The sequence below is a fragment of the Polypterus senegalus genome, chromosome 10 (assembly GCF_016835505.1).
Source record: "Polypterus senegalus isolate Bchr_013 chromosome 10, ASM1683550v1, whole genome shotgun sequence".
Taxonomy (NCBI): Eukaryota; Metazoa; Chordata; class Cladistia; order Polypteriformes; family Polypteridae; genus Polypterus; species Polypterus senegalus.
Genome location: NC_053163.1, coordinates 33,568,567 through 33,583,353, shown reverse-complemented (window position 1 = coordinate 33,583,353; position 14,787 = coordinate 33,568,567). Strand labels below are relative to the sequence as shown.

Here is a 14,787-nt window from a genome sequence, read left to right as displayed (position 1 = left end):
GCAGCAGGCCCTGACGGCTACCCTGCAGAGTTTTACAAGAAATTCTCCGCTCAGCTAGCTCTCCTCCTATTAGCAACATTTACAGAAGCCAGAGATAACCAATCTCTTCCACAAACCTTTCGCCAAGCACTAATCACTGTCTTTCCAAAACAAAATAAGGACTTATTACAATGTGCATCATACAGACCAATTTCACTTCTGAATAACGACGTTAAAATACTCTCTAAAATCATAGCTAGAAGGATGGAGAAAGTGCTCCCTCAGTAATATCACAAGACCAAACTGGATTTATTAGGGGCCGACACTTATCTTCAAATCTTGACGCCTGTTTAATGTAATATACTCACCAAATAAATCAAACACCCCAGAAATATTATTATCATTGGATGCAGAAAAAGCATTCGACATGATTGAATGGAAATACCTTTTACTATTTTGGAGAAGTTTGGGTTTGGCCCAACATTTGTGCATGGATTAAATTACTGTATACTAACCCAGAAGCTTCAGTTTGCATCAATAACATTTGCTCAGACTACTTTAAACTAGAACGTGGCACAAGACAAGGATGCCCTTTGTCACCACTGCTGTTTGCAATTGCCATTGAACCACTGGCAATACATTGTCGAAATACTGATCAGATAAAGGGGATTAGCAGAGAAGGACTGGAACAGAAAATCTCATTATATGCAGATGACATGGTACTGTATATATCGGACCCAGAAAATTCTGTGCCTGCAGTCTTAGCAGCACTCACAGAATTTCAAAAGCTCTCTGGTCTCAGAATTAATCTGAATAAAAGTGTACTCTTTCCGTGAATTCTCAAGCATATAATATTAGATTAGACACCCTTCCTTTTATCATTGCAGAACAGTTTAAATACCTCGGGGTAAACATCACAAGTAAACATAAAGCTCTTTATCAACAAAATTTCGTGTCTGCATGGAAAAAATTAAACAAGACTTGCATAGATGGTCAACCCTTCATCTCACACTAGCTGGAAGAATTAACACTGTTAAGATGAATATTCTTCCTAAGCTCCTTTTTATTTCAAAACATACCAATATACATTAATAAATCGTTCTTTAAGCAATTAGATTCAACAATAACCTCATTTATTTGGAATTCTAAACATCCACGCATCAAAAGAGCGACCCTACAAAGACAAAAGGCAGAAGGGCATGGCTCTACCTAACTTCCAGTTTTATTACTGGGGCAAATATACAGTCGATAAGAACCTGGACACAAATAGAAGAACATACACAGGCATGGACAGCAATAGAAGTAAAATCCTGCAGTACTTCTTTGTATTCCTTGCTCTGTGCTCCAATAAACACACGTTATCGGCAATACACTAATAACCCAATTGTGCTCCACTCACTTAGAATCTGGAACCAATGTAGAAAGCATTTTAAGACGGAGAAGCTTCTTTCTGTGGCACCCTGCAAAAGAACCACCTCTTTCAACCTCACAAACATATGCAGTTTTAATATCTGGAAAAATTTGGAATTAACTTGCTTAGAGATCTTTATATAGACAACGTCTTTGCATCCTATGAACAATTACATTCCAAATTTAACATTCCAGCTACAAATTTCTTTCACTATCTTCAAATCAGGAACTTTGTTAAACAGAACCTTCCAGATTTTCCTCATCTGCACCCTCATGCTGGAAAAATATTGCTCAATTTCAAGGAATTAGACTCCATCTCTACAATATATAAAATCCTTTTACAATCCCTTCCTTTCAAAGATCCAAGAGGACACTGGGAAAATGACCTCTCAATTAATATATCAGAAAAGGAGTGGAAAGTAGCAATGCAGAGAATTCACTCAAGCTCCATATGCGCAAAGCATACAATTATACAACTCAAAATTATATATCGAGCACATCTGTCTCGACTAAAACTCTCCAAAATGTTTCCAGGGCATGATCCAACCTGCGAACGTTGCAACCAAGCCCCAGCCTCACTAGGTCACATGTTCTGGGCCTGCACCAAATTAACATTATTCTGGACAAAAATTTTAATTACCTCTCAGACAGTCTTGGACTCACAATCCCTCCTAACCCATTAACAGCTGTGTTTGGGGTTCTTCCAGAGGGGCTTAAAGTGGAGAAAGACAAACTAATTGTGATTGCATTCACTACACTGTTGGCACGCAGACTTATTCTGATAAACTGGAAGAACCCAAACTCTCCTCTTTTAAGTCAGTGGGAAACTGATGTGTTATATTATTTAAAATTGGAAAAATCAAATACTCAGTTAGAGGATCTGTGCAGACTTTTTCAAAACATGGCAGGATCTAATCAGTAATATTTTAAAATAATTTTATAAAGCACAGAGAATTTATTAATTTAGGTATTTTTACAAGCCTTAAATTTTACACCGTTTGGCTTGCTCTCTCTCAAGGGTGGGGATCGATCTGTTCTTAACATAATTCTTTTTTTTGTAAAAACTTGATTGCTATGTATTGATTGTAATAAAAAAAAAAAAAAAAAATGAAGCATCAAAACACACCAGTGACCTGCTTAACACATCAGAATCAATGTGTATGTTCAGTTAAAGTACAAAAGTAAACACAATTTTAAGCTCACATGTATTATGACACATACACTTAAAAGGAACATTAACTAGCAGAATAAAAGAATGGTTACATATCAAAGTTAAATGAATTGTATTTGAGTGGTAAGAGATGGAGTGGCAATTTCTTTAATTACATTTTCAGACTAAACAGGCCATCCAGTCACCTTGGAGTTTGGCAGAGGAACACTCAATGGAGTACAAAAATAAATCCAAAGTGGAAGAGGTTTGTGATCATAAACATTCAGGCCTGTCGACTCCAAGGCCATCCTGCTCTTCCAAAACCCCACCATGCCATTTCCTTTGTCATTAGGCTGAATATCAAAAGTAGGGTTTGATCAGACCCTTGTGATGAAGGGTGACCACCAAAATCATTTAGTTCAGGAAGGACAATTGGTTTTCGTGCAGAACTGCACTGTGCTGAAGTTCCCAACCAAACCAGAGAAGGTCCTCAAAAGACCCCACATTAGGGTGGCACTTAATGATTTAAAAATTAAGGTCTCAACCATTTTTCACCAGTCACAAATTTCTTGCTGTCCATTCCCATAAAACCATGGATTTAAAAAAAAAAATAATATATATATATATATATATATCTGGAGGTGTGACATTTGCCAGCTTTCAGCATCAGATGTTAGTTCTATTTTTCTGTATTAACTGCTGGTAAAAGTATGATTTTATAAAATATTTTCAAATTTAGTTTGTGTTTCCTGCCATTTTGTTTATTCTAACAATTACAGTAATTTGTTTAATAGGATTAGTTTTGCTTATATTTAACTACTATCATTTACTTTCTCTATATTTAGACTTACTGCCCAATTATAATTGGGATCAACATTTTCTATGTCTGCTTGCATTTGAAATTACTTTTCAGTACAGAAATCACATGGCAGCAAGTTTTTCTGCACCTTTGACACATAGCCAGAGTACAGTGTGTCCAAAAGGTTCAATCCAATTGTGCTGCTGTCTGAAGCAACTGATCGAAAACTTGATGCTACCAACTGACTAGCTTAGGTTAGTCCTGATGAATTGAATGATCACCCAGACAATCAAGCAGTTTATCATCATCATGGCAGATAACGGCACAGTGCAAGTTAACTTTGCTAAGACAATTCACTTACTCAGGATTACAACTCCACCATACATGGATGAGAATACACAGGAATTTATCACCGTTTCTGCTGTCAGGGAAACCTTACTGTTACAGTACAAAAATTGTGTACTGTATTAGTTATCCAGAAACTCCAAGTAGAATGACTGCAGAGACAGGGAATTGTACGAACTCGTGACCAGCATTACATGAGGAATGTATTGAACAGTAAATGTCACAGAAACAGATCCCCCCCCCCTTTCTAAAATTAAGCATTTACTGTTGTCAAAGTGTGTATTTTAAACAATTGTCCATAATATCATGTATATTCAAACACACACAGGGGCAGGGAAAGCCCACCATTTAAATGCCTATTGAAGTGCAACCCTTCCTCAGAGAGAGAACAGATCCCAGACTGGCTGGACACTAACCAGTCCACCACACATTGGCGTCAAGTCCAATTGTTTCTACGCCATTGTAGTCATGACCACAATATCTATGCTGTATGGTACAAGCTGCCCGGACAAAGCAGAAACTGATATTTTCTTAACACCCTGGAGAATGACAGAATATTTAAATTGAAAGGACCAAGCAGCCAGTCAGTCACTTTTGAAGTTTTATTCAAACCAGAGCTCAGAAGCATCAGACTGAGAAAGTTGACACAAACCACAATTGAAACTATTCTTTAAATCCAAGCTCTTCATAACAAGCTCCCAAGTCAATCTGAATTGTCTTCAGCACATTCTTCAGGGCTGTTTTAGCATCAGGACCAAAGCGGTCAAGCTTCTCTGCTGCCACCGTGACAATGACTTCACTGATGATCTGTAAAGGAAGATCAGAATTACACATTATTATTGCCAGCCCTACTCAGTAGTTTGAGCCAATGAGGCCAAGAACCGCCAGCAGCCAAACATCTACATGTTGTACCTTCATGGTATCAAGACTGGCATAACTAATACAAACTGCCAGCACTATCCAGCAAGTCTGAACAGGGGTTCCTTCCTGAATGGAGTAACTGCTTAGTCCAAAACTAAGTGTACTCCGTTCCAACAAGTTCTTACAAGGATAATGGAAGAAATAAACTTTGGTGGCTTCTAATGAAACAGTATTAGAGTACAGATTTGTGAAAAATACAGAAATAGAGCTCATTTTGCAAAGGAGTGGAAACATCTAGAGAGTTAGAGCAGTTAAACATTCGATTTATTTAAAGGGTTTAATTTAGGTATTTGTAGGAATGATTTCCCTTACATAGAATAAAGAGTGCATAACAGGAATGTGGAGTACATGGTCTACTGAAACCTTCACAGCTACAGAAATTAAAAGCAAGAAAGTGGAGCTGCCAGGTAAACTCTGATCAATCACTGCCCTTTACACATGGATGGTCTTTATACTAATGTGCCGAATGATATACAGCCTTGATGTAAAGTAGAGATCTCAAAGCTGTAGACTCTCAGGGGACAACATTGAATTTAAAAAGAGATATCTACATTGGCATATGCATCATAGGATGTTACAGAAATTGAATTCCAAAGTCTCCTTTACCGAAAGGAGGTTAGACCACCACATTGCACCCCAGTCAGAAACACCAGCATTCTTATAACATTCATCTAAGCAAGGGCATCAATCACATCAAGCCTTTAAATTCAGTAGGGAGAGAAGTACCTGAAAGTTAACCAGAGGGATCTTGTGCTGCTTGGCATGACTTTCTGCTAAAGCCTTCAAGATTTCCTTGTGTTCCCCATTTGCTTTTAGGATTTCTGTCAGCTTGCAAACCACAATTTCCCCATGGGCCTGGACACCAGGATTGTTCTGCAGCTGCTCTTTGGAAAGGCCAACGAACTTGGGGAACAGCTTCTGAACATCTGGATGGGTCTCAAACAAGCTGAAGATACAGGGAGGGGAAGTTAATGCCATCAACTGTGCCAATTTCAATACAATTCATTGCCCTGCTATATCACGGCCATCTTGCACTCCAAAACAGCTCATATTAAAACCTTTACTAGGTTGTATAGTTCTTCCTGTAGCCACTACTTGAGAAAAAGTAATTTTATTATGGGGAAGGGTTCTTTATACTTAAAGATTAAGATGCACAAAACTCTTCACACACTAAGCTATTAAATAGCAACAATCAGGAAGTTAGTTCCTTCATTCAGATTATGCTTTTCTAAACCAGCAATGGTTTTACAATGGCATCAATTTCAAGAGTCACTCTAGCATCTTCCCTGTGCCTTTTACAGAGCAGTAAGCAAAACAGCTTAAAGCCAGGTTTTATATAATCCTTTAGCCATGGGTTACATTGCATTAAGATTTGCCCAAAAAGCTGAATTGAGCCCCCACACTAAATCAAGAAAACAAGGGGTTTAACAAGGCAGTAAAAATAAAACTCCAAACATGTAATCAGAATTAAGCTTCACTTTATCATTAGATCACCCAGATTCTCAAAAAAACACACACTCTAATTTCTGCTATTTAATGTTAAAACAAAAAACCTCGCAAAAGATTAAAACTTTAAAAATATTTAAAATATAAACGCCAAACAATTCACACACACTAAATTTAACAAAAAATAAAGTTCACCGTAGAAGAATAATCTCCCCATAGCATCTAGGATCAGCCTCCACGGGAGCCCAGAAAGACAGCACAGTCTTACAATCAGCAACACAAGAACTCATCGTAGAGACACTAAGCGATACTCAAACTACAAGCCCAGACTGAGAGAACCTGACTGCTGTTTCCCTGACAGGCTTCATCTTCTTTATGAACAGACTGAGACTCCGCCCCCTGAGCACGTGAGTCCTGCCAGCAGGAGAAGCCGCTAATTGAAGCGCCGAGACGCGCACGAGCTCGTCAATTTAAAAGAAGGTATCATTAATCGTTTTATTTCTTTTTTGTTATTTTGAAAAAAATAAAATGAAAATAAACGAGACTTATACCACAATTACTGTATAGGGAATCTCATTTGCTGTTCATTTTAATTCCGTCCCATCTATTGCAGATGACAGCTTTCAATTGAAGTCTCCTCATTATTGACTTCTACATCCCTCTGTCAGCACTCGAGACTGTTCATTTTATCAAACCGATTTTGTTTCGATTTTTATTTTACTTGTGCTTCATTTTTAACTCAGATTTGCGGATTATCAAAAATATTATCCTGAAAACAACAACACTCCAAAATCTGCTATAGGCAGAAAAACATTTTTAAAATCCTCCTTGAGTAGCTACTTTCACTTGCCTGTGAGGTTTAGGATTTGATGCTTTTGAAGTATTCATATCAGTAGTTTCAGAGTTTTCTTTCGAACAGTTTCACAATCAATGAGTTATTTTACCTCCAGTTTTTTAATTAGCTGGTCTTTTTCTCTTCTTCATCTCTTACTCTACTTTCAGAAAACGGATGTAGTGTGAGATGTACATTTATATGAAATATTTGTGCTTTAACAACACTTTTAAATTTTTATTTTTCGTTTCTGTGACGTTTGCTTCTTTACTGAATCCTGACATTGACGACGACAAGTGGAAGAAAACAGACCTGCTAGCATCGTCACTAGTAGATGACAGCTTAAGTAGTCAGAACACCCAAAAAAGTGGAATTGAAAACTCTTTGATGATGATGAAAAATTTTCAACCCATCATAAAGTCAGCAAATAATCCCTGATGCCAGTGTAAATAATCTAACTTATTATTACATTTTTTCAACAATCCTCAGTTGTATCTTCTGAAGCAATGCTCAGTTGTAGTTACCAATCTATAAACATTTTTCAGTGCATGAAATGGTCTGTTTTGGGTTGGAGCAATTGGCCCTGAGAGTGTTCTCTGGAAGCCAAGGAACAGGCACAATAAATCCAGTAGCGTTTTAGCTGAGCAATAAACACTCACATTTGATAAAGAAAGAAAAAAAGAAGGAAAGTAGGTCAATGGCAGGAATGTATCATTCACAAAACATTACGCTGCTTCTTGATTTTCACCTTCCACTATGGAGGACTGCATTAAACTTGAAAACCAGGATGGAAGTCAGTTTGCTCCTTTCACTTGATGGGATATTCACAAGTGTGCTGCTCCTGCTTCAAACAGGCCCAGAGTCTTAGTGCGGATAACCACGAATATTGAAAAGTATTTTTTAATAGTGGAGTGGCACGGTGGTGCAGTGGGTAGTGCTGCAGCCTCGCAGTTAGGAGACCCTGGTTCGCTTCCCGGGTCATCCCTGCGTGGAGTCTGCATGTTCTCCCCGTGTCTGTGTGGGTTTCCGCAGGGTGCTCTGGTTTCCTCCCACAGTCCAAAGACATGCAGGTTAGGTGCATTGGCAATCCTAAATTGTCCCTAGTGTGTGCCTGGTGTGTGTGTGTGCGTGTATTTGCTGCCTTGAGTCCTGTGTTGGCTGGGATTGGCTCCAGCAGTCCCCGATGACCCTGAAGTTAGGATATAGCAGTTTGGATAATAGATGGATGGATTTTTTAATTGCTTGCTGACCTGACAATGAGCACCAAACACCCTGCTGTGCAGTCATTGATGTCCTACCAGACCTGTAGTGTGCAGTTCACGCCATCCCATAGTCTTTGTGTTCTTAACTTGTCATTGTGGCTTGTCCGTTTTCACCTCTATGCCATTTGATCAACGAACTTGAGGTGATGCTGTTTCAGTTTAGACAAATTATAGCCAGTTGTTGTTCCTCAACACTTGGTGGTTGGTGGACTCTCAGTATATTTAACATTTAAGTCTTAATCAATGGCCTATTAGAACATGCAGATCTAAATTCATGAAATAAAAGGGAATTGAAGGGGTGAAGCCCATCAATATAATAATAAAGCTGAATATGAATTTCAAAACACATAGGCACCAATGTTATAAAGGTGATTTAAAGTCAATTCATTCCAACTTTAGTATCACCAGTCTACTTAACCTGCATGTCTTTGGACTGTGGGAGGAAACTGGAGTACGAGGAAGAAATCCATGCAGACACCATTAGAACATGTAAACTCCTTGCATTGGAGGACCTTCGACAAAGAATCTGCCCTCTTTAATGCCAAGCAGCAGTGTTACCACTTTGCCATCGGGCTGCCCTCAGGATTTATGTGTGTCTTGCTATTCTCTCTTGTTTCTGTTATTTTCTGTGAGGGTCTCCAAGAGGAGAGGCCACCTGACCATGAATGTTAAAGGACCACCTGCAGACTTATGAAGGCAGGCTGAGAACTGAAGTCCAGTGCAGATGAGATATTCTATCCAATGATATCTGTATCGCTGTTTGGTAGGTGAGCTGCTCTGTGTGACTGGGAGATTGATTATGATGAGCGATCATTTCCTGGTAGGAATTCAAACTGACAAATGTGTTAAACCTGCAGTATGGAGAGTGTAGCGGCGTTTTTCCCAAAATTATCAAAGTTCTGCAGCTTCAACTCAAAAATGGGATTCAACAAAAGCCTGACGCGCAGAAATGATTCCACAGACAAAGTATCTTCGTTTTTTAAAGTTTAGTTAAGTTTTAAAGTAAAAACAGTTTACACAAAAAAAAGAAAATTAAAATAGCAAAAAAAAAGAAAAAATTAATGTTAAGAAAAGTTATATTCTAAGCTTAATCTAGTTACATCTCAAATTGTTACTATTTGTTCAACATTTCTGAACCATTTCAAAATGGTCAGAAAACTGTATGCTTATCCCATTTCTAAGCTTAAAATGGGTCTTTCAAGTCCCTCTTTACTGGGACCAGTTCTAAACAAACTGAGCTTATTATCACACTGTTACTCAGTTATAGTAAGAAGGTTCTATCTCTTGATAACTTACAGGGGGAAAGGACTATAACATAAGTTATGGCTATGAAAGGAATTTATATTTTATTCAAATTAGCAAACATTAATATGTATGTATAACTCAAAACTTTACCTTCTAAGATTGGCTCTTACATTTCCGGCCCCTAATTGGCTATGCAGGAGCGGAGACAATTACTATACTTTACTTCAATATGAGCCAATTACTTTTATATTAACTATTCTTTTCAAATCATTAGCAATAACACTGCAAACAAACATTTTAAAAATTTCATATTTCAAACATCGACTGTTTCTTGAAGCAGGCACAGTTTATTCACGGGTCTGTCCAGTGTGCTGGTTTTGGTCTGCACACAAACTCTTCTGACAGCATCTTTGGTATCTGGCATTGTCTTGATGACTTGACCCATTACCCAGGAATTGCGAGGTGTAGCTTTATCTACAATTAGAACAACATCCCCTGGTTCAAAATTTCTTCTTGGTGCAAGCCATTTTTGACGTTTTTGAAGTTTTGGCAAATACTCTTTTGTCCATCTTTTCCAAAACAAATCAGCCATGTATTGAATTTGTTTCCAGCGTTTTCTTGGGTATGGTTCATTTTCTGAAATGAGTTTAGGTGGTATTTCAGGTTTTGTCTTCAGTAATAACAAGTGATTGGGTGTGAGTGGTTCCAAATAATTTGGGTCATCTGATGTCTTCGTAAGGGGTCTGTTATTGAGTATTGATTCCACTCTACACATTATTGTAGGAAGGTTTTCGTCATCAAGTGTTTGTTGATTTAGTGTTGAATTTAAAATCTCTTATGCTTCCGATTTGTCTTTCCCACACTCCACCTTGGTGAGAGGCTGATGGTGAATTAAAAATCCATTTGATTTGTTCTTGCATCATAGCGTCACTGATTTTTTTGTGTTCCAATTTTTTAATAGCTCCTCGTAGCTCTCTTTCTGCTCCAACGAAATTTGTTCCATTGTCTGAGCGCATGATTTTAACTTGTCCCTTTCTATCCGTAAATCGGAGTATGGCTTGGATACAAGAATCAGTGTCTAAGCTATGTGTGATCTCTATGTGTGCAGCTCTGGTTGTTAGACATGTGAAGATTACTCCGTACCTCTTGACTAGACTTCTTCCTCTTTTGACCAGGAAGGGGCCAAAATAATCAACTCCAACATTAGTGAATGGTAGTTGGTTTGATGCTAGGTGGTCTTCTGGCAAATCTGCCATTTTTTGCTCACCTACTTTCATATTGTATCTTCTGCATGTTGTGCACTTCGAAATTATTTTTCTGATAGCTGAATTTGCTTGAGGTATCCAGTATTTCTCGTGAAGTTGTGCGAGCACATAGTTGCGCCCACAATGACTGATTCGTTTATGAATGTGCTGCAATATGAGAGAAGCAACATGTGAATGCTTGTGTAGAATTGCAGGATATTTAGCTTCTTCAGGCATTGCAGGTTTACAGAGTCTTCCTCCTACTCTTAATATTCCATCTTGTATGATCGGGTCTAGTTTATAGATTTGACTGTTCTTTTTAACACAAGTCTTTTTCTTTAAAGCTTTTAATTCTTCTGGAAATTCTGCTGTTGACTTAGACGGATAAGCTCTGTTTCAGCTTTAACTAAGTCATCTAGAGAAATTGGACTTGGTTTTAAAGTCTGTTTATACTTTTTCATGTGCTTTGTGATGAGTGATTTTTGTTCTTCTGGAATACCTTTAGTCTGACTGGTTTCTAGTTGTAATTTTTTTCTTTCATTTCTTAAGTGCAACAGTATGTCTTTAAACTTGAGAAACCAAGCCACTGCTTTCTTCAAGCGATGCCAATCTGAAAAGTAAGTGATTAGTTTGTTGATGGGTTCAGTTGTCTCTTCTATTTTTGTCATGTTAACTGCACAGATTTTAACTTCTGGATCATCTTCAAAAAGTGAATCATTCAGTTGATCTGGTCTTTTTGGCCACTTGCGTTCTGACTTCAATAAGAAACTTGGACCTTGTGACCATGTGGTGCTCTTAAGAAAGTTTTCTATGCTCAGCCCTCTAGAAGCTTGGTCAGCCGGATTAAGGACAGATATGACATACCTCCACTGTGAAGGTTGTGAATGATCTCTGATCACGGAGATTCTGTTGGCAACAAAGGTCTTGAATCTAGTGCTTTCATTTGAGATGTATTTTAGCACTGTGGTGCTGTCAGTCCAAAATGTAGATTCTTGTAAGGGCATTTGAAGCTCACCTTTAAGCATTTTGTCCATTTTAACTGCCACAACGGCTGCTGTCAGCTCCATTCTTGGAATTGTGACCTGTTTCAATGGTGCAACTCTTGACTTGCCCATCAGGAATGAACAATACCTTTTGCCCTCTTTATTTGTTAAAACAAGATAAGTGACAGTGCCATATCCATCTTCACTAGCATCTGCAAAATGGTGCATTTGTGCTGTCTTTATGGTTCCAAACCCAATAGGTTTGAAGCATCTGTTCACTTTATAGTCTGTAAGTAACTTCAAATCATCCATCCATTTTTTCCATTTCTGAATGTGTTTGACTTCTACTTCTTCATCCCACCCACATTTCTCTTTACATAAGTCTCTTAGAATAAGCTTTGCTGGCATTAAGGCAGGTGCTAGAAAACCAAGTGGAATCATAAACTGAGCTAACAACAGACAGAATACCATGCCTTGTAGCGGGCTTGTTTTGCAACTTAATCTGAAATTTGAAACTGTCAGTTTCTGTGCACCACTGGATGCCCAGGGCACACTCTGTGGGAAGGAGACTGTGGCTCAAATCTAAGTCCTTTTGTTCATGAGCTCTGTCTTCTTCAGGTATGGACAATAAAACTGCTCTGTTGTTACTCACCCACTTAGTCAAATGGAATCCCCCTTTGAGGCATAGAGCTTGGAGGTCCTTTGCCAGCTTTATTGCTTGTTCTTCTGTCGTCACTGACCTTAAACAGTCATCCACGTAGAAGTTGTTGAGAATGGTGTTAACAGCTTCCTCAGGAAATGTATCTCTGGCATCTTCGGCTGTTCTACGCAAAGCATAAGAAGCACAACTGGGTGAAGAAGTAGCACCAAAAAGATGTACTGTCATTTTGAATTCTTCTAGGTCTTTACTTAGATTACCTTCAGGCCACCATAGAAAACGTAAAAGATCTGTGTCTTTGTCTGGTATCTTAACTTGGTAGAACATTGACTTAATGTCTGCCATTAAGGCTACTGGCTCCTTTCTGAATCTTGTAAGGACGCCAATGAGTGTGTTAGTTAGGTCAGGGCCTTTTAGTAATTGTTCATTAAGTGAAATCCCCTGGCAGGTGGCAGTGCAGTCAAAGACTACACAAATCTTATTTTTCTTTGGATGATACACACCATGATGTGGGATGTACCACACTCTGCCTTCATTGCAATTCAGGCTTTCTTTAGGAATCTTAACAGCATAACCATTGTCTATAATGTCTTTCATGAAGGCTTTATAGTCTTCGTGGAAACCTGAATTTTTGCTCAATTTTCTTTTGAGTCTAACAGCACGCTGTTCAGCAATGCAGCGGTTATTCTGCATTTTAAGTGTTTCATCCTTTAAAGGCAAATTTAAACAATAATGGCCACCTACCAGTCTTGCAGATTCTGAAGCTATGCGCATGAACTTGATGTCTTCCTGCGACATTTCCTCTTTTTCTTCACAGTTGCGCTCTGGAAAATCTGTGTTATACTGTTGCAGCAGCATATCTTCAATTTCTGTTATTGACACACGATTGATTGGATGTTTAGGCATCTTACCACTTTGTTTTGCGAGGTCATCTATCTCTTTATATGGTCCACCAACTACCCATCCAAGTGTAGTCTTCATGGCGTGAGGTCCACCTCCTTGGCTAGGTATGATTCGTGCCTGCTTGAAGATTTCTGGATAGTTGATTCCTATTAAAAGATCAACTTCAGAGTCAATATGAGATAGACGTACCTCTTTAAGATATGTCCACTTATCGATATCTTCTTGAAGTGGAATACTTTCTCTGTTCACTGGAATGGAGACCTGTGTAAAGACCTTTGGCAAATCAATATATTCAACTTCATTGAGACCACAGACTTGTAAATCTGATAAGACAGAACATTGGGTTAGCATTTTTGAATTATCATCATAATCACTCATAGTTTTGAGAAATACTTTTGTTCTTCTCCCTTGAAGGCATAATTGTCTCTGGAGCCTTTCAGTGCAAATCGTTACTGTACTGCCGAGGTCTATAAAGGCGTATGTTTCTACATACCTTTCACTTTTCTTAGATTTTACTTTAACAGGAACTATTTGAAGTGCGCATTCTTCTCCGGCCCCAGTAAGGGTACAAGTTCCAGTCTCGGTTTCCATTTCTGTAGATGTTACCTCACTAGCTGTAGCTTTAGATGCTGCTCCGTTGTACTTTTTAATGTGCAGGATATCTGGGTGCTGTAAGGAACATGTCTGACATTTCATTCTTTCATTACAGTTCTTACCTTGATGGCCCTTTTTGAGACAGCGAAAACATAAACCTTTAGATTTTAAAAAGTCAATTCTTTCTTTATGTGGCAGTTCTTTGATTTTTTTTACATTCAGCAAGGATATGTTGGTCGCTACAAAAGGCACAAGGTTTTTTAAAGGCATTAAGTGCCTGTGACGGACCTCTTGATTAAGGTGTCCTGAGTTTCCTTTTCAGCATCTTCCGTGATATTTGTGGCAAAGGCATTTCCCTTTTTTAGACTAAAATTCATAGAAGGCTTTGCTTTGTCATTCTCTCCCTTTTCTATATATTTGTAACTTTGTATAGCCGTGCTATGTATTGAATGAGAGGCGTTCTGTGCTTGTATGTGTAAGATGTTTATTAAATCACTAGCAAAATACCCGCGCTTCGCAGCGGAGAAGTAGTGTGTTAAAGAAGCAAATGAAAAGAAAAGGAAACATTTTGAAAATAACGTAACATGATTGTCAATGTAATTGTATTGTCACTGTTGTGAGTGATGAGTGTTACTGTCATATATATATATATATATATATATATATATATATATATATATATTTACACACACACACATAAACATATATATATATATATACATATCTATACATATACACACATATATATATATTGTGAACGCTGGCCCCGGCACAGACAGACGGACAGCATATTTTTGCCCAACACACTGTTTATTTACACTATTTACAATGACAAGTTCAAATCACGTGCACTCACAACCCCAGCCCTTGGCACTGAATCCCCCAAAGTCCAGGGCCCACAGTCTCTGTGCCTTTGTCCTGGCCGCCTCCTGTCCTCGCTCTCCAGCTCCGTCTGCTTCCTCCCGACTTCCACCAATGACTGGAGGGAGGCGGCCCCTTAAATAAGGCTCCCGGAT

The 14,787-nt window shown here is 38.4% G+C and overlaps 1 protein-coding gene across 2 annotated transcripts in view; it reads right to left on the bottom strand.

The window, feature by feature from the left end:
* LOC120537058 (myoglobin-like) overlaps window positions 1-6,426 on the bottom strand; it is a 70,907-nt gene extending 64,481 nt beyond the window's left edge. The window contains exons 1-3 of one of the 2 annotated variants that reach the window (XM_039765671.1): window positions 6,246-6,425; window positions 5,331-5,550; window positions 4,272-4,490 (exon numbers count right to left, since the gene is read on the bottom strand). In XM_039765671.1, coding sequence (XP_039621605.1) covers window positions 4,347-4,490; window positions 5,331-5,550; window positions 6,246-6,340 — 459 coding nt within the window. In that variant the 5' untranslated portion in view covers window positions 6,341-6,425 and the 3' untranslated portion in view covers window positions 4,272-4,346. Of the gene's footprint in view, window positions 1-4,271; window positions 4,491-5,330; window positions 5,551-6,245 lie in introns of those variants that run through there. The other variant, XM_039765673.1, reaches the window with a different exon arrangement.
* Between the last annotated feature and the right edge of the window lie 8,361 nt (window positions 6,427-14,787).